This window comes from Globicephala melas, chromosome 2 (genome assembly GCF_963455315.2).
Source record: "Globicephala melas chromosome 2, mGloMel1.2, whole genome shotgun sequence".
NCBI lineage: Eukaryota > Metazoa > Chordata > Mammalia > Artiodactyla > Delphinidae > Globicephala > Globicephala melas.
In genome coordinates, this window is record NC_083315.2 from 4,964,419 (window position 1) to 4,991,201 (window position 26,783).

The 26,783-nt window shown below is 43.4% G+C and overlaps 1 protein-coding gene across 1 annotated transcript in view; it reads left to right on the forward strand.

Moving 5' to 3' along the window:
* The window catches only part of ST8SIA6 (ST8 alpha-N-acetyl-neuraminide alpha-2,8-sialyltransferase 6), a 135,793-nt gene that overhangs the window by 97,718 nt on the left and 11,292 nt on the right, over window positions 1-26,783 (forward strand). Inside the window, exon 4 of the mRNA XM_030832384.2 lies at window positions 3,287-3,373. Within this exon, the coding sequence (XP_030688244.2) occupies window positions 3,287-3,373 (87 nt within the window). The remainder of the gene's footprint in view (window positions 1-3,286; window positions 3,374-26,783) is intronic.

The following is a 26,783-nucleotide window of genomic DNA, read 5'->3' on the forward strand; positions in this document are numbered from 1 at the left end:
GCAGTTCTCATTGGTTTAATTAGATATTTGTATTTGGCCCTTCCCTTTCCATTTCTCTTTAGTTGAGCTTTGTGAGACAATAACTCTTTTATAACTTTTAAAATTTTTTAATTGAAATGTAGTTGATTTACAATGTTGTGTTAGTTTCAGGTTTACAGCAAAGTGATTCAGGTATATACATATATACATATACAACATACATATACTTTTTCAGATTCTTTTACATTATAGATATTACAAGATGTTGAATATAGTTCCCTGTGTTTTATCTATTTTATATAAAGTAGTGCGTATCTGTTAATCACAAACTCCTAATTTATCTCTCCCCCCCACCCTTTGGTAACCATAAATTTGTTTTCTATGTCTGTGAGTCTGTTTCTGTCTTGTAAGTTGATTTGTATCATTCTTTTAGATTTCACATATAAGTGATATCATATGATGTTCGTCTTTATCTGACTTACTTCACTTAGTCTGATAATCTCTAGGTCCATCCATGTTGCTGCAAATGGCATTATCGCATTCTCTTTTGTGGCTGAGTAATATTCCAGTGTGTCTGTGTGTGTGTGTGTGTGTGTGTGTGTGTATACATATATATCAATCACATCTTTCTTATCCATTCATCTGTTGATGGACACTTAGGTTGCTTCCATGTCTTGGCTATTGTGAATAGTGCTGCAATGAACATTGGGGTGCATGTATGTTTTCAGATTAGCATTTTTGTCTTTTCTGGATATATGCCCAGGAGTGGGATTGCTGGATCATATGGTAACTCTATTTTTAGTTTTTTGAGGAACCTCCATACTGTTTTCCATAGTGGCTGCACCAACTTACATCCCCACTAACAGTGTAGGAGGGTTCCTTTTTCTCCACACCCTGTCCAGCATTTGTTATTTGTAGACTTTTTAATCATGGCCATTCTGACTGGTGTGAGGGGATACCTCATTGTAGTCTTGATTTGCATTTCTCTAATAATTAGTGATGTTGAGTATCTTTTCATGCGCCTATTGGCCATCTCTATGTCTTCTTGGGAGAAATGTCTATTTAGTTCTGCCCATTTTTTCGATTGGGTTATTTGGGTTTTTGTTGTTGAGTTGTATGAGCTGTTTGTATATTTTGGAAATTAAGCCCTTGTCAGTTGCATCATTTGCAAATATTTTTTACCATTCCATAGGTTGTCTTAGGTTCATTTTGTTTATGGTTTCCTTTGCTGTGCAAAAGCTTGTAAGTTTGATTAGGTCCCGTTTGTTTATTTTTGCTTTTATTTCTCTTGCCTTGGGAGACAGACCTAAGAAAACCTTGGTATGATTTATGTCAGAAAATGTTTTCCCTATGTTCTCTTCTAGGGGTTTTACAGTGTCACGTACTATGTTTAAGTCTTTAAGCCATTTTAAGTTTACTTTTGTGTATGGCGAATGGGTGTGTTCTAACTTCATTGATTTACATGAGGCTGTCCAACTTTCCCAACACCCCTTGCTGAAGAGACTCTCTTTTTCCCATTGTATATTCTTGCCTCCTTTGTTGAAGATTAATTGACTGTAGGTGTGTGGGTTTATTTCTCGGCTCTCTATTCTGTTCCATTGAGCCATATGTCTGTTTTTGTGCCAATACCATGCTGTTTTGATTACTGTAGCTTTGTAGTATTGTCTGAAGTCTGGGAGGGTTATGCCTCTTGCTTTGTTCTTTTTCCTCAGGGTTGCTTTGGTAATTCTGGATCTTTTATGATTCCATATAAATTTTAGGATTATTGGTTCTAGTTCTGTGAAAAATGTGAGATGACAATTCTTTTGTTACTTTGCATGATGGACCCTGGTACACACATTGCTCTGATGGTTGTCCTGTTTCCAGGGTGATCAAATGACTAAAAACCACACCTTGGTGGTAGATAAGACTTCTCCAGACAGGAGAGGATAGTCACAATGTCACATCTCTCTCTTGAAGAGCCAGAAATTGAGAGAGCCTTGAGTAGGCTGCTGAATGTGCATGTCTTCTTTTGTTTTCTTTTTTTTAGCTTAATGCTGTTTTGCAGAAGGTCTTTAGATTAACTCTCAGCATGTGGAGGCAGGTGATCCTCACTCCAGCTGGGAAGTGCCACGTCTAGTCAAAGCTTTGGGGCTAGAGTATAGATCTCTCGAGTCCCTTGGTGACAAGACTTGGGGCCCATGAGAGTGAGGTTAAATGGTTGAGGTTGGAAACCTGTGTGCAAGTCAAACTATTTTTAATCTCTCCTGTGGTAGCTCTTTGCTTTGTTCTCCTTTAGTATTTTGCAAAGTCTTTCAAGATTTTCAGCTTTTCTTAGCTGGTCCAACGGGAACCAAGAGAAAATATTTTCGATTAATCTTGGTGGCAACATTGACAGGCGAGATACCCAAAAGGTAGGTAAATTTCAAGGGCAAAGGAGTTGATTGGTTGACCACCTTCCCCACCTATAAGGAATACCTCCTTTTAGAGACAGACTTTGGAGCATCTGCATTATACTGCATGGGGGTGGAGAAGGTCCTTTTCTGACAAGATTCTTTACTCCCTTCCCCAGACACTCATCAACATATACTCTATCTTTTTATTGCAAAGCCTTGATCTCAAGTAGCTGGCAACTAATGACTATGCTATTAACTGAAAGGAAATTTAAGGGTTTTTTCACTCAAAAGGATATATGCATTTTAATTGATAACCGTTAAAGACTAGAGGCTGTTTTGTGATTTAAGGGAGTTGTTACTTAATGATGAAATTTCAGGTAGAGGGAGATCTACCAGGGACTGGGATCTGGCCAAACTGTACCACTATGCCTGTAGATTTTTATGCCAGTATACATCTCTTTTAACCTGGTCCAATCTGCTTTTTTAATGTACTGTTCAGAATTAAAATTTAAGATGATTATTTTGTGGAAATGTTATCCATATATCCCAAGGTAAATCTATCAACTTAGAGTCTGAAAAAGATGGTAAACTATATATTTATGGTAAGTGTCTATAAAAATAAATTTATTTGTTAACTAGCCGTAAGATACGCATGTGAATTAGTGTGCTGTCGTGGTTGGTTCGTAATGCTCCACTGGACTTACGAATGTGAAAATTACGTGTTCCTAAATCAACATGATTCTTTGTGAATCACATGCTCCTAGAAGTTTGGAAATGGCTGTGATGTTTACTTCCTTCTACATCACCCTTATTTCAGAAAAGATTTAGAGGCTAACATGAGTAGATCATAAGTGTCCTTCAGAAGACTTACATATTCATTTAGCAATAAGTGAGATCTTTCTTTTCTAATTTCCTTGACATTTGGCTTGTAGGTATTCAGAGGATGACTATCTTCAGGTCGTCACTAGTATCCAGAGCTGTCCATGGAAGCGACAAGCAGAAGAGCATGAGAAGTTTAGGTAAAAAGTTTCTTCATAAATAATATGAGATTCGAAAATGTTTTGTACATTCACTTTGTCGCTAAAGTAAGCAATGCGCTGTTAAAAAGAAGCGTAGAAGGGGCCAGGCGACCATGAGGGACTTTTCGTTCTGAGATCCTCTCACGAGACACACGGCCCTGTATCCCCAGCTCTTAGCTAGAAATTTGCGATTATGTTGCTGAAATTAATTACAGAAATCCCAACTTCAAAAGGAAGGTTTTTGTTGTACTTTTTATCATATTTTAGAGGATGCTGCTGCTTCTTCGTACCATTTGTATTTGACGTGTATTTGTAACTAACATGTAGCAGTGTAAAGGAATTTTGGAAAACATAGAAAGAAAAAGAAATCACCTGTGGTCCCAACGCTCTAGAACAAAAACTATGTTCCTTTCTGCATATTCCCTTCCCGTTTTTCTCATTAGCTTTTTAATCTCAGCACCATTCAGGAGCATGAGATGCTGCAGGTCATAACCCAGGGGGGGTGCCGTCAACCTGACAAGACCAGGTTATCAGTGGATGGTTACAGAGCGGTCTTGTGCTTGAATACCTGGGAGCCCACCCAGACGGGAATAAATTGTGTCAAAACAGTGGCCTGCGGGGGATGCATGGGTCGTTCTCTGGTACTGCTTCCTCCTATTATCTGCGCATAGGGTGCAGCCAGGCCAGGTGTCTCTGTGCCTGCCTGGGCTACCTTGCTCTGCTTTTCTTTGCCACATTCTGATCCTTTGCTTTGCATCAACACAGGTTTTGTCTTGTGCCAGGTTATTACAATTCGGTAATATGTTTTTATCTTTACTGGTTCCTGTTTTCAAAATTTACGTAAAGCATCGACTCTTCTAAAAACCTTATTAAAGAGGCTTGGCCTTCACCTGAGATTCTCTTAACGCTGCTCGGTTCTGTTCGCTGTAGGAAGCCAGTTCTTCTGCATGCAGGGTCCTTCGGTCAGTACATGCTGGAGTCATTGGACCAGCTGTCTTTGATCCTGGTGCCACTGGAGATGGGTTGTGGGCAGCTCCCATTGAGAGAGAAACTTCCTGATTGGGTTAAAGGTGAAAATGAACATCTTTCCTCCACTGGGTAGACATATGGTTGTCATGACCTCCTGTAGGATTCCACTGTCTTTCCTAACTGGCAGTTAAGAGTGTGGGATTCCTGTGTAACTATTTCATCTCCAGGACATTTTATGCTAGATTGTCCACTATAGACTGAACTTGTCCCCTCCAAAGTCATAAGTTAAAAATCTAATCGCCAACAGGATGGTATTCGAAGGTGGGGCCTTTGGGACGTAGGAGGTGATTGGGTTATGAGGGTGGAGCCCTCATGAATGGGATTCACGACCTTATAAAAGAGACCACGTACTGCTGTCTCGCCTCTTCCATCAAGTGAGGACACAGCAAGGAGACAGCTGTCTAAGAACCCAGAGGTGGATTCTCACCAGACACCGAATCTGCCAGCACCTTGGTCTTAGACTCCCAGCCTTCAGAACTGTGAAAATAAATTGTTGTCTATAAGCCACCTGGTTTATAGCATTCTGTGATAGCAGCTCAGATGGACTTAGACACAATCCTACCGAAGACTAGTTTTGAGAGATTCTCGTGACAGGAAGACCTGATAGAAAGTTGCAAGGGCAATTGTAACCTAAGCGATCACAGGGTCAATGAGTAGCAGAAGAGTCTGGTTTTGAGAGACCTTTCTACAAGTGCAGAGTAGGCAAAAAAAAGAGAGACCTATGGAGGTATTGAACTATTGAGGATTAATCCCAGATAATTAGCTGGAAGGACTAGATGAGTAGTGACACCAACAATTAAAGTCGGGATAAAGGAGCTTCCACTTCTGGCGGTAAAGCTGATTCAGGGCAAACCTCCTGAGAATAATACAAACAAAACGAAGTATATGAAACACTTCTTTGGAGGGCAGTGGAGAGCTACCAAGGCAGGGGGAATTTCCAGGACTAAGGTCCAGAAGAAGAGAGAATGTGAAGAAGAGACGCCTTTGGAGCTGCGTTCCCTCACAAGGAACTTGCTGGATGCAAAAGCAGAAGCATGGAGGACAGGTAGAGACATAGAGCAGGGCTTCCAGCATACCCTAGAAGAGACCCGTTCTCTAAAAGACTGAAGCCCAATCGAAGTCATTTCCGTCCTCCCTTGGATTTAGGTCTGCCCTCAGCCTAGATGCCTGATAAAAACAAAATAATCCTGGGGCATCATTGAATCCATTGAGGGTCCCGAATAGAACAAAAAGGTAGACGAAGGGCAAACGTGCTTCCTCTTCTTGAGCTGGGACATTCATCTTCTCCTTGGCCATCAGCCTTTGGACTCCTCCTGGGACTTACACCATTGGCTTCCTTGGTTCCCAGGCTTCGGATTTGGGCTAGAACCACGCCACTGGTTTCCTGAGCCTCCAGCTTGCAGACTGTCTATCGTGGGACTTGTCAGCCTCCGTAATCATGTGAGCCAATCCCTCATAATCAACGTTCTTGCTACATATCTAAATTAAAAGGAATAATCCTCTCTGGAAGAAGGTAACCTCCTTCTGAGCCTCGAATGATCTCTGCAAGTTTTTACGCACAACATCTAGCTCAGTTAAAAAGAGAATTCTTTTTAAAGGTTTTTTTCCTTCTTTCCCTCTTGCGTGTGTGTGTGTGTGTGTGTGTGTGCACGTGCACGCACTAAAAATCAGGAGTCTCTTTGAATCCAAAGCCGTATGAAAGTCACTGGTGCAAGTGATAATGGATAGATGCTGTATAGATGGCTGGTATGCAGATTGGCCACTTTTCCCTTAGAACCATCTCAGTATAAAAAGTGCATCTGTAACTGTGATGATTACCCCATGGTAATCATCTATCCCTTCAGGGCCAATTTAAGTAAACATCTGGGACCGTAACACTTATTGTTTGCTGTCTTTCAAGAGAACAGTCATGGGGACATTTATTTATTTACTTGAATATGTATTATATTGGTACATTCTTTTTATGGACGTATTTGTGAACTAAATTATATAAACCCTCATCAGAACTCTGTCCAATTAAATCACAGTAAGCCATTCACTTTCGTCAGTTTTTACCGATATAGCTGGCCAAATCTGGGGAGTTTCTGGCTTATTTATAAAGCTGGCATTATAGAAATGTCCCCTATTCTTATAGATGTCAAGTAACTAAATAGTATTCTATTTTATTTGATTTATTTATAGCAATTTATACCAAATTGAAGAAAAGTGGAAGGTGGTAATATTCTTTTAGCAGGAATAACAAAAGTTACATTAAATTCTGAAAAAATGTGAGCAAGTGAATATATTCTAAATGCAGCTGCAGCCTGATTGTTGAAAGTCCCAAAAGTTGACACCTAGGGGCTATTTGAAGATTATGGGACTTCGTGGTCACAGGATCTCAAAATCAGAGAGCTTTTAAAAGCTTTCCTTAGATAAATAAGCTACTTGCTAGCATAGGGCACGCATTTTATTTATCAATAAATATTTGTTTCGGGATTCCTCTATCAAAGCACAGTAGGCTTGAGCCTGTTACACAGGCTTAAAGTAGAACCTCAAACACAAACCTCAGGCACAAAGCAGAACCTCCGTAAATATGTATTAAATAAATGGATGCATGGAAACCCACAAGGGAATGGAGGGTTTTCTTACTGATTTCAAAGGAATTGAAACAGTTTGGAGAGACAAGAAATAAAAGTGTGACTATTTATGATTTAATGTAAAAGTGAGTGATGTATACAAATACCGTAGTATATCAATGCTCGGTCGCTGTGGGATGTAATTTCTTGAAACGTTTTGTGGAAAGAGGCAGGGCTTGAGCTGTAGCTCTGAGGACAAGCGGAAAGGGAGGGAGAGACCAGGAGCGATGGGACCAGGAATAAACATGAGTGAGTTTCAAGACCAGCTTCACCGTTGCAGTGAACTTGTACTAGAGGGTGCTTGGGGTGCAGGGGAGACATAGGTAGATGGGGTCGGCCTGATGGTGCACAAGACTCTGATTATCAGAGTAAAATCCTTCCACAGGCTTTCTGTAGATACCAGGAACCCAGGAGGGATATTGCCAGCAAGGGAATTACGTGATGAATCTATTATTTTAGGGAATGCATTCAGTCAGCAGAGCCTTAGGAGGGAGGGAGTAGACTGAAGGAAGCCAGAGCAGTCAGGGGCTGGTGGGAGAAAGATGACTCTGCAATATGACGAAGATCTAAAACATCACTGGTAGCTATAGAAATAACAAGGCAAGGACACTTGGCTGTGAGCTCCTTGAGGACATGTTTTATTGTTTTTAATCTTTGTATCTCCTGTGACCATCACTTAGATGGTACCCAATAAACAGCTGTAGTAAACATGAGTGAAAAAGGGGCAGGACTTGGTGGCTTATTGATTCCTAGTTTTCTAATTGAAGGAGAAAGAAAAATAGAGTCAGAGACCCATGAGAAAATGTGGGTCTGGTCGATTGTGGTAATAGTGGTGCCAGTGACAAGTAGAAAGATTTCAAGGGCCAATTGCTTTTGAGAAGATAAGCCTATTTGGGGCAGGCTGTGTTTGAGATGACTTTGGGACAACCAGATGCAGAAGATGTTTCCTTGGTCTGGGATAAACACGGAAAGTGTTGAGAGAAAACGGGCTCTCCCAGAAAAGAAAGTTTGAAAGCTACGTTACGTAAGAAATATGGCCCTGGAGAAGCCTATCTTCTCAGCAGTCTTAATTTTTTTTCCATTTAACAATGTTTGTCCTCTTTTCATAGATTCTTAATGTCATTCAGTAATTTAATTGTGAGTCTGAGAACTTGTACCTGGGGTCTGAGTCCCTAACTTCCCTCAACCTTTACCTGGAAACATCTGAGATCTATATTGGTGGTTCCATGAAGCCCTTGAAATTGTATGTGACACTTTGCACATGTTTCTGGGGAAAAGATCCCTAACTTTCATCAGACTCTCAAAGAGCCTGGGAGCCCCAGAGTGGACTAAAATATTTCTTAAGAACTCTTCCAGACCTGAGGCTCTGTTTGCTTTGGGGTTTGATTGTTTGTTTCACCTTCCATGCTAAGCATGATTATCGTTAAGTTTAGGTGTGGCTATAGCTCAGATTTATCCGTACTTGTAATTCTAAATTAATTAATTAAATTAATTCTAGACTTCGGTTATGAATTGTTATTTCTGTGAGATCCTCAAGAGGGATTTGAGTAAGAGCTGAAAATGTCCTACCGCCTTTTTTTCTCCCTTGGCGTATAATTTCATTTACGTATAACTGTACAAAGTTAAGAATGTCAAGCTGTCTGCCTTCTGCTTTCAAAATCATTAATTAATTTTCCTATTACCATTATTTTCCCCAAGCACGAGTTGGTACACGTATACTAATTTGTGGAAAATCTAACCTGCATTTCAGTTTAAGAATTTATAGATGGTCCCCCATTTACGATCGTTGGGCTTAACAATTTTTTAATTTTATAATGGTGAAGAAACAACATGCATTCATTCGAGACTGTACTTCACATTTTGAATTTTGATCTTTTCTGTAGTGTCTGAGGACAGAGGGAACAGAAAGTGTCCACCGAACTGAGAAGGTATCTTGAGATTGAAGAATGAGGCAGGCAGCGCCGTATAATCGGTGGATCCGTTTCTTATATGGTAACTTACATACAGGGTAGGATCAGGCAGACGTTGATCCAGAGCATATGCAGCTGTACTCTGCATCTCCGGGGGGCAGTTGGGACAATTTTATAGTTAACCTAGGGCATGGGGGTATGTGTTTGCAGACAGCAAGTGCATTCCTAAGTCAAGATTTATGATGGGGAGCTAGTCTCACGGGTGCCAGGAATATGTCCGCGGACAAAGGTCTTTACCACTGTTTGGAGACTAACACAGCACAGAAACCACCTGGACCTAATGATGATTAAACAACATCTATGAACTACAGAGCCCTTGACAACAAAGAAGAGATTTACCCCCAGTGCAGTCCTAGGTAAGGTCATTGGAAGGACAGGAGGAACCGAACAGGCCTGGATGGCATCAGTATGCTAACAGCCATGCACCAGGATAGCAATACATACCTGATATTATTTCGTGATGCTGGGCAGCTCCCAGGCAGCCTGGTGGTCACGAGTGTGAATAACCCACGCGCTGACAACCATTCTGCTCTTCATCTTCAGTACAGTATTCAATACATTACAGGAGATATTCAACACTTTATTATAAATGAGGCTTTGTGGTAGATGATTTTGCCCAGCTGTAGGCTGATCTAATAAGTGTTCTGAGCACATGTGAGGTAGGCGAGGCTAAGCTGGGATGTTCGGTAGTTCAGGTGTATTAAGTGCATTTTCGACTTAGGGTATTGTACACTTCTGTTGGGTTTACTGGTGTAATCTCATGGTAAGTGGAGGAAGGTCTGTATTGGTTTCCACACTGTCTCCCTGTCACGTTTAGAGATGGATAGGTAATCATTTGCTTGAGCAGGACACTTGGATGTTTGAGAATAATGTTACCTAGTCCAAGCTTGTACTTCTCGCCATGCAACAGGCCAGTAAAGTGAGAGATGAGTTGTTGCAGCGAGGACGATCGCCTTTATTTGGAAAGCCAGCAGGCTGAGAGGATGCTGGACTGGTGTCCCAAAGAACCATCTTGCCCGGGTTTGGATGATAGTTCCTGTTATTGCTGCAAATATTTTCTGGTTCCTGCCAGACTCGGGAGGGGATGCGTTAATTCATTTTTTCCTGCAGCCACTCACAGGTGGGCCTGGTCAGGATGTTTCCTGTGAGTGAAACAAAGGTATTTTAGCTTAAGCCGCAGGCATGCGAGGCAGGGTTCCTAGAGATGGGCCATACTTTTACATCCCTTTAGTGATGCTCTAGCAAAAGCAATAGAGCAATGGAATACAAAGGTTGAAGTAAAAGAAACAGATCCAGTATGGAATCAGATGTGCTTTTCCCTATTACAATAAAATCGAAATAACTTAAATTTAAATTAAACGTGTTATGAAAAGCTCCTGACTCCTCTTCCTTGTCTTCCTCTACTTCACCCTTGAAAACTCTTTTGTGAAGCTCTGGAAACTTTTGATAAGCAGGTTTTATCCCAGCAGAAGATCTTTTTTTTTTTTGCGGTACGCGGGCCTCTCACTGCTGTGGCCTCTCCCGTTGCGGAGCACAGGCTCCAGACGCGCAGGCTCAGCGGCCATGGCTCACGGGCCCAGCCGCTCCGCGGCATGTGGGATCTTCCCGGACCGGGGCACGAACCCGTGTCCCCTGCATCGGCAGAAGATCTTTGAGCTTCAATAATCAGTCTTGGATTCCCTCGGTAACTTGCATGGTTATTACTGCATTAGCTTTCATGAATTGTTTTCTAACTTAAAAGAACTGTGTTCATTTGTGTAATCGATTATAGAAAGCTAACAGGTATACAAGCAACAGAGCTTAATTTTTATTTTACTTTCACTTTTTTTTTTTCCAGAAATAGTCGCACAATTATTTTGTTTGGGGTTTCTTTTGGAACCTCTAATACCATTTGATTTCTTGAGACATCCCTGTGTTTCACGGACGTGAGTTTGAATACAAAAATGACTGAACATTATCGGTATTTACTGAAAACATAGCGGCAGAAAATGGTGCTATTGTATAAAGGCACATGTTTATTTTAAGGCTTATGCAAATGAGATGCGTTTCAAATTACTTGTGAAACAGGTATTTTGTACCTGATTACTTTGTTACAGATAACTATTACATGGTAGCAATTTTAATAAATCTCAAATTATCCCCTCAGGTTTGGTTCGATTAAAATTTCTTGAAAGTAACTTTGTCTTTCTTTGTGTTGGATATAAAAGATTCCATTGCTGTCTTAGTAGATTCTTTGATATTTCTAAAATAACAGCCGATGTGTTGCTTTCATTTTTATTTGAGCTCCTTGGACAAAATACAGTGTTAAACAAAAGAAACTTACAGACTACATATCACATACGTTAATTTTTTTACTGTGTGACACTTACATGTTTGATGATTTAGCTATGTGAAAGCCTATAAATTCTGCAAATAAATAGATGGATAACTTAATCAATATTTTTCAAGAAATCGTAAAACTGAGCAACCAAACTTAGTTTGACCAACAAAGTTTTCAACTATTTTCTAAAATATGTCTCCAGAAGCAATAGCTATGGTTTGATTTCGGATAGCATGTGGTGAGCTTACTCCCTTTTTTTTTTTTTTTTTCCATTCAGTCAACACATTATTAAGTCCCAGACATTTTGTCTTGTAGCATAGATTTCTTGGAGAAAAGCAAAAGTCATCTCTATCAGGGGCTTCTTTTGATTATACAAAACCGTGTTCATTTTTCTGAACCTCCTCGTACCCTTTAAATTGTCTGCTGCTTACGATTCATGCAGGGTGACTCTGATGACAGCTCAAAGCAATACATATTTTTTTAAAAATTTAACAAGATGTTTGCACTTTGTGATAGGTGTTTTGGGTCAGCTGTCAGATTGAAAAAGCTTCTTTCCCTCGTTTCCTCTGCCTCGAGACCATTTTTCAGTGTTAATATTCTGTCATATCATTTTCTATTTGTCATGCCATACAGCCTGCCTGTGCATATAGAAAAGCAACAAAACCACACCATGTCATTGCACCTGCTGTATTTAATAATAGAAACTGTCTCTGTACATTTAGGGACTAGTTCCTGTCTTAGTCTACAGAATATAAACGTCGCCATAAAAATGTATCAAACCACATGGGATTCACTGATCTTCTAAATTTTATTTCAAAAACGTCTCTCCCAAGTTGTACTCGGTATTAACCATATTGCTTTATGCTCCTAGGTCGGAGAAGTCTTCTTCTAGACCGCCCTGCCTTTCAAGCCCTCGGCTCCCTGTTACGTTGCTTGGGGTATCTTCATTGGTACATTACGTTGTTTAAACACTGGTGCAGTGTCCCTGTGTACGTAGAGGTCTTTTTCCAGTGTTTCAACATTATCTCCTTCACTTCTGAGTTAACATTTCAGTGGAGTTCCTGTCCTTTGCTTTGACAGTCATAGTCTTTCATATTCTAGTTACCTTGGTTTACTTATATTCTACTCAAATAGATGAGCTGATCTTTCATAAACGTCAAAATATCAGTGTACACATATAAGGGGAAAACTCAGTCATCTGAGATGCGAATGGAATTTGGTCTTTATTTGTTCTCTTTCTTAACCTGAAACTTGTGTGAATCCCACATTGAACAGGGAATCACACACCCTCTTGGATCTTCCTATGGCTGCCGGGTTATGAAGCAGAACCTTGAGTGGGTTGAGGTAAAGCTAAAATTGTGACGTGTGTGAAACTGTCCATTTATTGTATATTTCAAAACGTATTGAACACCCAGCTCTGGGTTGGGTGCCTGGGCTTCCTTCCAGCCCGCCTTTTTGATCTTCTGTAAATTATCCCAGTTCCTTCCTCATTTCTCTCTTGCTTCTCAATGCAATGCCTCAGGGTCCGGAGACACAAAGGCATGTCAGGTTTCCACGTTCCCAAATGTTTTCTCCCTCATCCTTCCTCAAAACTCCACTTTCTCTGTGCCAGACCACCCCTGCCATGGGACGTACTAATTCATGTTACGATGTGAATGATGAATGGGTGGATTTTTTGAACGCCATGCCTCCCATTCTGTATCTAACTGGATTCGTTAAGGACAGTCACCAATGTCTGACTTTCTAATTCCAAATGTCTAGGCCGTTCTGCCGTCCTACTTTTGTGAGAGAGCCAAGAATTGGAAAGTAACACTCTGTGTGATTAGTACCATGAATTAACCTGAATCAGGGATGACTGTCAATTCTCCCATCCTATCTTTCAGTGTGATGCCAACCTGATAATCCCACAAACTAATAACAGATCCACGCTGGGTTGCTGGAATTTCTCCCAGTGGTCTGGGAGGCTAGTTCAATCTCACGGGTGGTTCTGTTTTAATTTAGGTATAAGCATATTGCTAAAAGAGGTAGTGTCTATTTGAAGCCCTTAATTCTTCTGATCTGTTGGGGCTGAAACAATGCTTTCGTGCCTTTTGAATCCCTGCGAAGCACTGGAATTCTTAGATCACTGTATTCTTTAAAAGCAGTCTACTTTTTGGACTTCCCTGGCGGTCCAGTGGTTGACTCCATGCTTCCAGTGCAGGGGGCGTGGGTTGGATCCCTGGTCGGGGAACTAAGATCCCACATGCTGCAGGCAGCCAAGAAATAAAAAAAGGAAAAAAAAAAACAACAGCAAAACCAATCTATGTTTTTAGTATGAAACGTATATTCATCGTGAGCCAGTTGATTCTAAAATCACGGTATTTTGACCCGCCATCTTGATTTGAGTTTTCATTTCACTTCTTACCCAAAGACCCTTCTCCACTGCATAACCGAACCCTGGAAAGAGTTGTCTGTACTCACTCTGTCTTCCACCCACATCCTTAACGACAACATTTCACCTATGTCAGCAGTGACCCCACATGCTAAATCCAAAAGGCATTTTCCCTTCCCGTTTTGTTTGAGCTCTCACCTCTTACCAGGATCTGGAAATGAGAAACCATTCCTCGCTCCTTGAAAGATTCTCACCCTGGGTTTCTGTGTTGCTCCATTTGTTCTTTTGGCTCCTTCCCCCTCATCCCCATATCAATCCATCCTCGAGTCCTGTTTGTATTTTAGAAATGTCTCTCTAGAATATGGGAATCTTTGCTGGTGCATAGGAGACACTCCATGGCTGACTATGGTCGGGGGGACTCTGCTTCTTCGCTATTTCTCCTTTGGATTACTGCAGTGACCTTCACAAGGGTCATCGTCCATCGTGCTGGTACCCTTCTCCTCCGTTCTCCATACAATAGCTGGATGGCTTTTTCACAAAGTTTTATTGGAGTGTGGTTGATTTAAAATGTTGTGTTAGGTCTGGATGTACAGCAAAATGATTCAGTTATACATATATTCATTCTTTTTCAGATTCTTTACCCACATAGGTTATTACAGAATATTGAGTAGAGTTCCCTGTGCTCTACAGTAGGTCCTTGTTGGTTATATATCTTATATATGGTGGTGTGTGTATGTTAGTCCCAAGCTCCTAATTTATCCCTCCCCACCACCTTTCCCCTTTGGTAACCGTATGTTTGTTTTTGAAATCTGTGGGTCTGTTTTATAAATAAGTTCATTTGTATCATTTTTTAAAAATTAGATTCCACATGTGAGTGATATCATATGGTATTTGTCTTTCTCTGTCTGACTTACTTCACTTAGTATGATAGTCTCTTGGTCCATCCACGTGGCTGCAAATGGCATGATTTCGTTCTTTTTTATGGCCGAGTAGTATTCCATTGTATATATGTACCACGTCTTCTTTGGATGGTTTTTTTTTAATGGAAATTGGGTGATGACGGGGGGTCACAACTCACTTCCACCAAGCCTACCCCTGCCCCAACCTGTTTGGAATCCGCTGAGTGTTGTTGTTGTTTTGCGGGGCCGGGGGGGGGGATGCATTCAAAACTGAGACTTAAACTCCCTTAAGGCCCTGTATTTCCTGGCCACTGCCTACTTTTCCGGCCTCACCTCGCACCACACACCCCGCCTGGCTCTTCTTGCTCCATTGCGTTGCTCTTCTGTCTCATCAAATGTCTGACACTTACTTCAGCCCCGGAGGCTTGACAGCTCTGTCCCTTCTGCCCCCCATGCCCCTGTTCATGTGCACCAACCTTTCAGATCCCACATCCATCATCTCTTGTTCAGGAAGGCCTTCCCTGAACACCCTGATGAAGTCATTGCTGCTGTCCTGTGAAGAGATTCTCCTTCAGAACACTGATCACAAGTATGGATTGGAATTTTGTGTGTGGGATTAATTTACAGCCCTGGTTACCTGTGATCCACGTATTCTAGAGAGTGCAAAATATTGATGGGAAAACACTTTCATTAGGAAGAACCACGAATCTTTCTAGATGGTTCTAAAATGAGTCAGGGCTCAGTATAGGAACCAGGAGTTGGAAAGTATACTCAGGTTTCTGGGACTGAGCTTCCCATTGGCTTCATGTGTCTTATTTGATTGACCTTTTGTTTGTTTTCCATAGTCATTGATTTTATGTTATAGTTGATCTCCCTGTGAATGCTGAGTTCCCACTAGGGACCATTTTACCTTGGACAAGAGGCACCTGGGCAGTCGGTCATTTGTAGCATCATTATCGTTCTTATTAGGTTAAGTCACTTCTCCCGGCCAGTCTCTTTATCAGTATGATAAAGATGAGTAATACCTTCTTTCATGAGTTTTTATGAATTTTCAATACATAGAATGTTCAGTACAGAGTCCGTTATATGTTAAAGTCTCAATACTTGATCACTATTATTATTATTGTCAGTTTAATATCATTTTCCTAGCTTACAATGAATATTTTACTAAAAATAGTAGGTTGCAGTCTTCCTGTGCATCGTCTGCAGTAGAAAAGGACTTACCTTTATAGGAGCTGTCTGTGGCTTGTCCCTCCCTTTCAGGACAGCCGGTCAAATCATGTTTGGCAACACGCTTCAGAGGTCCAACAAGGAATGACTTTGAGTTGCCTGAAAATTAACCAGCCTAATTCTAGGCAGTGCACAGAGTTCTGCATCCCGTTCTTTCCCCAGATGACTTAGCCCCTCAATGGGGACAAAACCCTAACCGTAACGCTAACCCTAATCCTACCCTGGCAAGTTCAGGGTAGGATGCCTTATCTATTGGGCAAAGCCTGAGGGCAGAGATGAAAAGTCAGGATGTGGAGGGAAACCAGAGGCCAAAAGCAAGAAAATAAGTGCCCAGGTCCCGGAGGCCAGGCAGACACAGAAGCTGAGCTTGGGGCTGTAGCCAAAAAAGCAGAAGATGGTGAATTCCTCAGTGAGCCGTGGGGGCTGACCTGGAAGAGTGCCTGAGAGGTGAGCCGCTGTGGTGGCTGCTGGGAGCGCTTGTGGCCCATTTGTCCATGTGAGTCAGGCTCAGAAATGATCATGGTCAGAACCGGCCTCCTACCTGTCCCTCCATGTGTGCAGGACGGCGACTCCCATCCCTAGCACAGAAGGAGCCCTTTGTCAGACACACGCATCGCTTGTCACTGAAGCACACAATTAGGACTTGGTCAGTTTAAAGGTCATGAAATAATGGGACCCTTTATAAAACAAAGTAGTGTCAACACAAAATATACGGGCAACAGTTTCCTGAGGAAATGCTTCGCAGACCAGCACGCTGGTGCAATTACGCGTGAGATCGATTCAGCCTTGTAATGATAGAACTCTGTCTTCGTAGGGTTCAGAGTGTTACTCCAGGATCTTAAATACATTGCCAGACGGTGTCTGCAAAAAGGAAAAAAAAGTTTCTTACTCCTTTTTATTTCCCCTCCCAAATATCTAACTAAATAGAAGTAGAAACAAAAGACTTCTTTGCGTGTTCTTCACTCATTGAGTAATAATGACTCTGACCTGGAGTTTTTTTTGTTTTTTCTTTTTTGGTCTGCAAAGTAAAATATATTCCAGAATCTTAACATTCACCTTAACAGCTGATTCTGTATTTTTAGAACTTGTGTTTTCCACACTTACGTAATTGGCTGTTGACGTTAATGGAACAATGTTTGAAAGTCAGGAGCCAGTCCCGCGATGGGGCCCTGGGAGAGACTTGGGCAAGTTCATTTGGTCATAGCTTTGTGCTCATTCAGAACGGCCTCTGGACCAGCCAGACGACTGAGTCTCTCTTCTGTTTTCAAAGGCTTCGCAACCCTCCTTCTTCACAATCTAACTTCTCATTCCACTGCTGCCTGCCATGTGATCTCATTCTCTCCTTATGAGACCTGGGATGAGTGAAAACAACGACAGGTTACTACAATACCGCATGATGCAAAGGCCATCCCCCCATCTTGCTTTTGTTTAAGCTGCTCCCTGTGTCGGGGAAGGCATCGCCCCCTCCCAGTGGCCCCCATCACCCTTGACATCTTCCCTTCAGTGCCCATTTGCCGTTCATCACCAGACTTCCACGGTTTCACATCCTAAGCATGTCGCGAAGCTGTCTCCTCCTCTCTCTCCTCCACCAAAACTTGGGGCTGAATTACCGGGCTGGTTAATTTCCTGTGTCCCCTTGACTAGGCTGTAGTGCCCAGTTATGTAATCACATGTGAGTCTAGGCATTGCCGTGAGCATGTGGCTTACATCTACCCTCAGTTGACTTGAAGTAAAGGCGATGACCCTTGACGATGTGCGTGGGCCTCCTCCAATCAGCTGAGGTCCTTCAGGGCAAAAAGTGCGGTTTCCCAGAAAAGAAGAGATTCTGCTTCAAGACTGCAGCATCACCTCCTGCCGAGTTGCCATCCTGCCCGCCTGCCCTGCAGATTTTAGACCTGCCAACTCCCCTGACTGTGTGGGCCAATTTGCTAAAATAAATCTAGATAGGTAGACAGACAGACATCAGTATTGATAGACTCCTGGTTCTGTTTCTCTGGAGAGCCCTAACTGATAGAGCTGCTCTAATTATCTCTTAACTGTTACCTAGTTATTAACTGGTGTTCTGGTTATCTGTTGCTGCCTAATAAACTGCCCCCAAACCTGATGATTTGGGACTTCCCTGGCAGTCCAGTGGGTAAGACTCTGCGCTTCCACTGCAGGGGGGCACGGGTTCGATCCCTGGTCAGGGAACTAAGATCCCACAGCACGTCCAAAAAAAAAAAAAAAAAAAAAACACCTTGATGACAAACGCAATGATTTCATATTCTCTCACAGTTCCACTGGCTGACTGGGCTGAACCGGGGGACTCTTCATCAGGGGCTTTCATATGGTTTGTAGTCCAGTGGGGGGTTGGACTGGACCTCCAGGATGGCTCCCTCCCACGGCCGGCAGTTGACATTGGCTTTTGTAGGAGCTCAGGTCGGGCGGCCAGCTACAGCACCTGCAAGGGAGCCTCTGCGTGTGACTTACGCGTCTTACAGCGTGGTGGCTGGATTCCCTGTCCAGAGAGTGAATGTTCCAAGAGACTCAAGCAGAAGCCCCAGGACTTTTATGACCCAGGATGCCACCTGTGCTGCGTTGTCTCGGTAACGGGTCACAAAGTTCAGCCCAGATTCAAGGGAAGGAGCTTTAGATTTTACTTGACGTGAGGAACACCTCGCGTGCGTGGGGAGAGAAGGAGGAGGTAGCGGGCATCTTTGGAGACCATCTCCGATCCTGGGTCACTGCTGTATCCTCCCAACTGATGGTACCGGCTTATTCAAACCCCCCCATCTGTCCTCCCCACTGAAGCCAGGGCACACACCCTAAAATCTCATTGTAACGCTGCCGTAACTTGACCTTCCCTGACTCGTCCTTTCCCACAGGAGGAAGCTGAGTTGTTCGCCCCGTTTTGCTTCTAAGACTTGTCATGGTGCAGTTCTGCAGCGTTGCCCGCCTAGTACACCACCCACCAGGCCAGACAGAGTTCCTTTCAACATTTTGCGCGTCCCACGTTCTCTCTTCTCCCAGCTTGCACACTCCTTGTTTTCTGTTTCTCAGTGTCTTCCTCCCTCTCTTTCTCTTGCCTTACCTGGCTCCCTTTATTCACCTTTTGGTTCTCAGCTTAAACTGCTTCTTCTAGGGGCGCTGAGTCCTGACGCCCCAGGTTCAAATGGAACACCTTCCCCTGGGCTCCCGTCCGCAGGGTCGGCCCAGATCTTGGTTTTGCCTGAATGTGGACTTGGACTCAGTTAGACTTGCTTTCACTTTGCTTTATTACTGAATCAGCAAAATGTAAACACCAGGTTAGGGGATTCAGGTGAGCGGATTGTCCCACTCAGAGCAGCCCCTAAAGTTCTTGTAGTTTATACAACCCTTGGGCGGTGAGTAAGCTCACACCACAAACTGTGGGCTCCCTACCTTACACTGACAGCGTGCCAGTCTCAAAGGTTCACGCTGTTGTCACAAATGGAGGTTCCATTGGCCTACAGTCTCACCCTTCCGGGTTCCTTTTCTTACGCATCAGTGGTACGTGGCAGGCCTGGCATCAGTGGTACGCGGCAGGCCTGGCTTGGCCTATCCCAGCTCCTGACCCTCTGCTGCCCTCGTCACAGGACTAATGTCACGATGCTGTCATTGTTTGCTATCATCTCTGTCCCACTAGATTACAAGCTCTTCGTGGGCATTTACTCTTTTCTGTTACATCCCTGGTACTGAGAACAGTACTAAGAGCTTGATTTGCTAAATAAATATACCTGTGAATGAATGAAATCTTCAGTTTACCCTAAACACTGTTCCATGTCACTAAACTTGATTCCTGACTCTACCCTCTTGGTATTGGCTGTTCATATCTGTCCTCTTTAGTGTCAGACCCTGCCATTGTCTTAGCAGTTCTGTTTTGGTTCCCAGCCCTAAGCAGTCTGTTGCCTGGGCAGAAATTTTGACCTTGGCCTTGACTCCATGGACCCCAGTTCCCAACCCTCAGTGCTTTAACATGTATCCAGCTGGGTTTGCCCCTGAGGAAGGGAATTGGATGCTGTTTCATTCTTTTTTGCATAGTTGTGGAAATTCAGCACGGTTTAAAAATATTTAATCACAGTTTACAAAACATCTTGAGTTGTATATTCCCATGAAGGTCATGGAATTTATCTACATGTCTTGTGACAGTGGCTGTGTGGGCTGTGTCAGTGGCTTTATTCCCTCTGTGTGTCTCTTTTATGGTTTATTTGTGTATAATAAGGTGACATTTAGCGAGAGAATAAGGCACACAGACATTAAGACTTAGGTTCAAATCTCAGTCACCAGTTACCAGCTGTGTGACCTCAGGCAAGTAGCTTAGCCTCTCTGTGTCTCAGTTTCCACATCTGAAAAATAAGAATAAAAAGTAGTGATGATCATAGTGTTCACCTCATGGCACCTTGATGAGGATTTTATAAGTTACTATGTAAAGTGCTTCAAAGAATGTCTGGGACAGAAATAGAGTCACAGATGTAGAAAAGAATTTTATGGTTACCAGGGGAGGATGGGGGAAGGGATAAATTGGGAGATTGGGATTGACGTATACACGCTACTATACATAAAATAGATAAGCAACAAGGACCTACAGTATAGCACAGGGAACTCTACTCAATAGTCTGTAATGGCCTATATGGGAAGAGATCTAAAAAAGATGGGACACAGGTATATGTGTAACTGATTCACTTTGCTGTACACCTGAAACTAACACAACATTGTAAATCAATAAAACAATAGAAACCCCCCCCCCAAAAAAAAGAATGTCTGGGACACAGTGGGCACCATGCGCGTGTTTGCTATCATTTACGCAGGAATATTCTTGAGCCACAAACTCACGTTTCGCTTTTTATGTTCCTGTCGGGGCCTCTATCTTGTGGCTCCTTCTGACCCCTCTTCTGCCGAATGTGCTGTCTGTGAACCCGGGTTTCTGCGTGATCACGTGAGCACGTTGCTCTCTGGATCCTTACGGGTCTTGATGTTCTGGTTGTTGGCACGTGACTGTCTCTCACTTTCTGTCTTCCTCTCCTCTGCTTTCCCTGGATTTCATGTGTATGTGTCTGTCTCTTTTCTTTTCCTTCTTGGTCTCGTGCTCTGTCCATGTCTTTCTCTTTTTCCCTTGGCTTTAGTTTCCTCTTTCTCATTAACCTGGCTCCCTCTCTTCTGCAGTCACCTGTCACAGGAGAACTGAAAATTGAAAAATATTGTCTGCATTGATTAAATAGCTTTCCATTCTTTTTCAGGAATTTAGAAGCTTAGGAATACGATATTTTCCTTGCTCTCCAGAGGGGGCATTACATTGTCCTTTGCTTATACAACCTTCTGAGGACAGACTTTCCTTGCAATTCAGTGACACTTAATACAAAAAAGACCCCCCTCTTGAACAGAGGTAAGCAACTGTTCATCACCTTCATTGCTTTGCCCGGAAGGCTTCTTCCAGGTTCTACTTCTGTGCTGCTCCAAGTTCCAGATGACAGCAGGGACAGAGTCTCTTTTATTCCTTGAGGTGTTCCCAGGGTCTAGCACGGTGCCTGAAACACAGGATGCTCTCGATGAATAGTTGTGAAATGAGTGAATTCCACTGGGGAATGTTGAGGGTTAGGGGGAGACCGACAAGAGCATCGTGTGACAGAGTCATGGTTCTGTCTCCCGGCAGCCTTACTTTAATCTCTTCGCTTTGTTCTTTCACCTACTCAGTAGATCTCAGTAGGTCTCACATCTCCCCCACCCCACCCTTTGCACCCTCACATCACTTGCTTTCTGTGGGCCCTTTCAGTCTTTCTTTTTTTTTTTTCTGCGGTACACGGGCCTCTCACTGCTGTGGCCTCTCCCGTTGCGGAGCACAGGCTCCGGACGCGCAGGCTCAGCGGCCACGGCTCACGGGCCCAGCCGCTCCGTGGCATGTGGGATCTTCCCGGACCGGGGCACGAACCCGTGTCCCCTGCATCGGCAGGCGGACTCTCAACCACTGCGCCACCAGGGAAGCCCTCGGTCTTTAACTAGGTGAACTCTAACAGCAGTTGGCTTTCCTCCCTCTGGCCTCCTTCCCTTACTGTCCAGTGACTTGCCCCAAACGTGGGTTTCGTCACTCACTGAACACATACTTATCCTGTGACCCCTATGTGCTGGGCATGTACTAACACCTTCTTGGAACCTTCCCCTTGCCCCCAGGCTGGTTCAAGCGCCCTTCCTCTGTGCGCTTAGCACAGCCTCTTCTGATGTCTATCTGTATCCTGTTGAAATTATATTGAAGTACCAGTCACATTTAGTGTCTGTCTCTCCTGACGTAAGTAAACTCCCAGAGGGCAGGGTCCATCCATGCTTTCCTCGTATTTGCGTTTAAGAATTTATAAGTTTTAGTGCTCATGACCTTGAACTATGGCCATTTCTCAGTGGGTGTTGGGTAACTACGGGCTGAATCGTTCTATGCTTTGGTCCTGGTTCGGTATCTCGAAGTTACACGAATCTAATTCCTCCCAACTCCGTACAGTATTTGAAGAAAGCTACTGAGTCCCTTCTTCTCCCATCTGGACAGTATTAGTTCCGGACAGGCCCTGGTTTCTCAAGGTGCCTTTGGAAGCAGAGTTTCTACACCAGACCCAAGCACAGTGAGTGTGGCTTTGAGCATCAAAGAGTAGAAGGCATCTCTCCCCTCTCCTCCCAGGTCACTATTCTTTTATTATATTGTTCAGTTCACAGTGGGCTTTTTTAGTGAGCCAGTGTTCACTGCTGAGTTATACCAAGTCAATTTAAAACCTGGGAATCTTACTCCTTAAATGACTTATGTCCAGGGATGACTTATTCTCAACTTCCACCACCAAATTATTCTTCCTCTCCTCCCTTCCCCCGGCCCCTACACCACAGAGCTGCACACACAGGCCCACGTGCAAACACACGGACTCACACAGAGTCCAGTACGGTCGCTGGGGCGTGATGACTGTGTACGGAGGCTGGGCTGGGGTCTTGTACATGACGTGACATCAACACCTACACGATAGAAAGGGCCCTTTGAGTCCATTGCACCCTCTTGTGTTTTGTAAGTGTGCTTTCAATTTTGAACTTGTAGATTCTGTAAAAATCTTTTGGGTAGTGAGATAGGGTGGCTCAAACGAGGACATTTTTCTCGTTAAGATCATAAACAGCACAAAGCAGAGGCAGCGCTTATTTTATTCACCAGTGTGTAGATGGCACAGTGCTCAATGCCTGCCTACATGCTAAATAAATATGAACGAACGAATGAATGAATGAATGAATGGGTGAGCGAATACATGTGTGATATGTGACCGGCTTACCTTTTACAAGCCTGAGCTGTCCTCAGTTGGAAGGTGAGTATCAATGGAACCTATTTTGTAGGATTATTGTATCGCCTGAGATAATATATGTAAAATATTTAGCACATAGCGAGAAGGCACTAAATATTTGATATTGTTACAATTGGTCCATCAATAAATTATATAATGTGGGGTAGGGACAGAAGAAGGGCAGAAAAGGGAGCGTCCACAGAAGAGAGGCGATGGGTGTATTGCTTGGCCCAGGTATGTTGTGATTTTGGTGACAGAAGAGAAATGTGGCCACGTTAGAAAACACAGGAGGGTAAAGTAAGTCCTTCGAATTCGTGAAGGTGCTTAGGTTTTTTTTGCACTATGCAGGCCTCTCACTGTTGTGGCCTCTCCCGTTGCGGAGCACAGGCTCCGGACGCGCAGGCCCAGCGGCAATGGCTCACGGGCCCAGCTGCTCCACGGCATGTGGGATCTTCCCGGACCGGGGCACGAACCCGTATCCCCTGCATCGGCAGGCGGACTCTCAACCACTGCGCCACCAGGGAAGCCCAGGTGCTTAGGTTTTAAAACCCCTTTTCCTAGGACCCTCATTAGAACCTTAGGGAATGGATGCCAGAAACAAGGCAGCTCTTTAGTAATACTTGGAAAGTGCCTTTAGCCTCTGCCGCACCCTGACTGCCCCAGACTCACTGGGGAGTCTCCGGAGTTTGATAAACAGGAGAGAGACCTGTGAGCCCTAGGCTGGGACACTTAGGTGGTTAGTATTCAGAGTGTCCTGTGGTGTCTTGTGCACTGCAAGCCTTAAGCCGTCCTTAACATTTCATGGAAATCCAGGAAGCATCCCGCTCAGAACTGAAGAAGAATTTTGACCTGGGACTTGAAATGAATCAGAAAGAAAAGAAACAAAACAAAAACAAAAAAGCAAAGATAAAAACCAAGGAAGCACTCAGCACCTAGGGTGGCAAAGAAAAATGAATTTCTACAGTGTGAACAAAAATCTCTCTCAAAAGTACTTCATTAGACCAACTGTGATGCAAAGATGACTTTGGACATCTTCAGATTCTGTCTTTATAGATCAGGGCTAAAAGTATTAAGCCAGATTCTCCCAGGACCAACCTACTTTTTTTTTTTTAATAGATCTTTATTGGAGTATAATTGCTTCACAATACTGTGTTAGTTTCTGTTGCACAGCAAAATGAATCAGCCATATGCATACACATGTCCCCATATCCCCTCCCTCTTGAGCCTCCCTCCCACCCTCCCTATCCCACCCCTCTAGGTCATCGCAAAGCACCGAGCCGATCTCCCTGTGCTATGCGGCTGCTTCCCACCAGCCAGGTATTTTACGTTCGGTAGTGTATATATGTCCATGCCACTCTCACTTCACTCCCACCTACTTCTTGAGAGTTAAGCACTTTTGAAAGAATGTGAACTCTTTCCGGCTCTGGAAATCAATGCAGTACAGAGAGTCCCCATTCATTTCTGGGGGGGGGGTGGAAGGGACTAGATTTCCTTTTGGAACTGGATTGCATAGAGGAAGTTGCTGAAGGTGTGACACAGCAAGGGTTAGATCATCAGTAAACCAGGGGTTTCTTTTCCATTAAATCCTAGGACACATTGCCTGGACCACTTGACAACCTTGATCCCATCCATCGGGAATCGTGTAACCCTCCATGTAAAATAAGAGCCTTGAATGTCTCAGTTATATAGAGGGTTTGGAATATTCACATGTAAAATTTTTTGCAGCCTTTGAGATATGTCTGGACAAGCTGTCAGTGGGGTGCTACCAGCATAATTTTGGGAACTGCTATGTTGTTTGGTGCCATTATGGAAAGCATCCCAAAGGAAGAAGCTCAAGTGACAGCATTACCCACCCAGGATACTCTAGTGTAAACTGCAAAGAAGTGAATGTCAAAAGACATAAGCTGGAGTCACGAACAACCTGGGCGCCTTGGTTCTAACCCATACACTTTCTCAACTCCAGTTTTCTCATCTCTAAAACGGGAATGGGGGCTTCCCTGGTGACACAGTGGCTAAGAATCCACCTGCCAATGCAGGGGAAAACGGGTTCGAGCCCTGGTCCGGGAAGATCCCACATGCCGCGGAGCAACTGAGCCCGTGCGCCACAACTGCTGAGCCTGTGCTCTAGAGCACGCGAGCCACAACTACTGAAGCCTGTGCACCTAGAGCCCGTGCTCCGCAACAAGAGAAGCCACCGCGACGAGAAGCCTGAGCACCGCAATGTAGAGTAGCCCCCCCGCTCACCACAACTAGAGAAAGCCCTCGCACAGCAACAAAAACCCAACGCAGCCAAAAATAAATAAATAAGACTACTTACTACTTTAAAAAGTAAATAAGTAAAATGGGAATAATTGTATTTTCTCTCTCCCTGGTTGTTGTGGGCATCAGATGTCATAATAGGTGTGAAAATGCTCTGGAGAGCGTACAGTGCTTTACCGGGGTGAGGTTTGTGAATGCTGGTCTGGTTGGATATTTGCTATGCAATGGAAAGGGTGAGGTTTTTGACTCCATCTACCGATCCAAATGCTAATCCTTCCTGAAACATCCTCACAGACACCCCCAAAAATAGTTTTACCAGCTCTCTGGGCATTGACTTGGCTCACTTGACAGGTGAAATTCACTATCACATCTGGTGAATACCAAGTGTCCTTCATTTCTTAATGTCTCTTGCTCTTTTTACACAAGAAGGGGGAAATTGCCATGCCCATGATTGTGAGCACATCTGGTTGACTTTGGAGTCACCAAGGGTTAGAACTGACTCTGTTTTTAGGGATGATGGGAAATGGAATAATAGAAATAAAATTCCATTTTGTTTTGTTCTAAGCATCTCAGCTCTATACTAACACTGGCTATTATGGGGATCTTTACTGCAGATGAACTGGGAAATGACAAAGAGCGTAAATTTATAATTCTGCCACTAACTATAAAGGCTTAAAATGTCCCATTAGTCAGTGACCCAACATAGGCTGCAGAAATGACATTTTGGATAATTATTCCGATGTTTTTCCTGGGATGTTATTAGGAGTGATTAGGTATTTAACATTGATTTTTGATAGTGATTTCTTTAAAAGTGCAGGGTGGGGGGGCTTCCCTGGTGGCGCAGTGGTTGAGAGTCCGCCTGCCGATGCAGGGGACACGGGTTCGTACCCCGGTCCAGGAAGATCCCACATGCCGCGGAGCGGCTGGGCCCGTGAGCCATGGCCTCTGAGCCTGCGTGTCCAGAGCCTGTGCTCCGCAACGGGAGAGGCCACAACAGTGAGAGGCCCGCGTACTGAAAAAAAAAAAAAGTGCAGGGGGGATGGCTAAATCAATTCTGGTACATTCAGACAGTGCAACACTACTCTAGCAATAAAAAGGGATAAATTACTGACACACATGGCAACATACATGAATTGCAAAAACATTTATGCCAAGTGCAAGAAGCCTTACACAAAAGCGTATATACAATATGATTCTTTTTTAAAAAATTAATTAAATTTTTAAAAACATTTTTATTGGAGTATAGCTGATTTACAATGTTGCATTAATATGATTTATATAGATTTATATTTATATAGATTTATGTATATGTTTATATAGATTCTGGAACAGGCAATACTAATGTTTGGTAAAAAATAATCACAAAAGTGGTTGCCTTGAGGAGGGGGTTGGCTGGAGGTGGACTGGGAAAGAATTTGAGGGAAT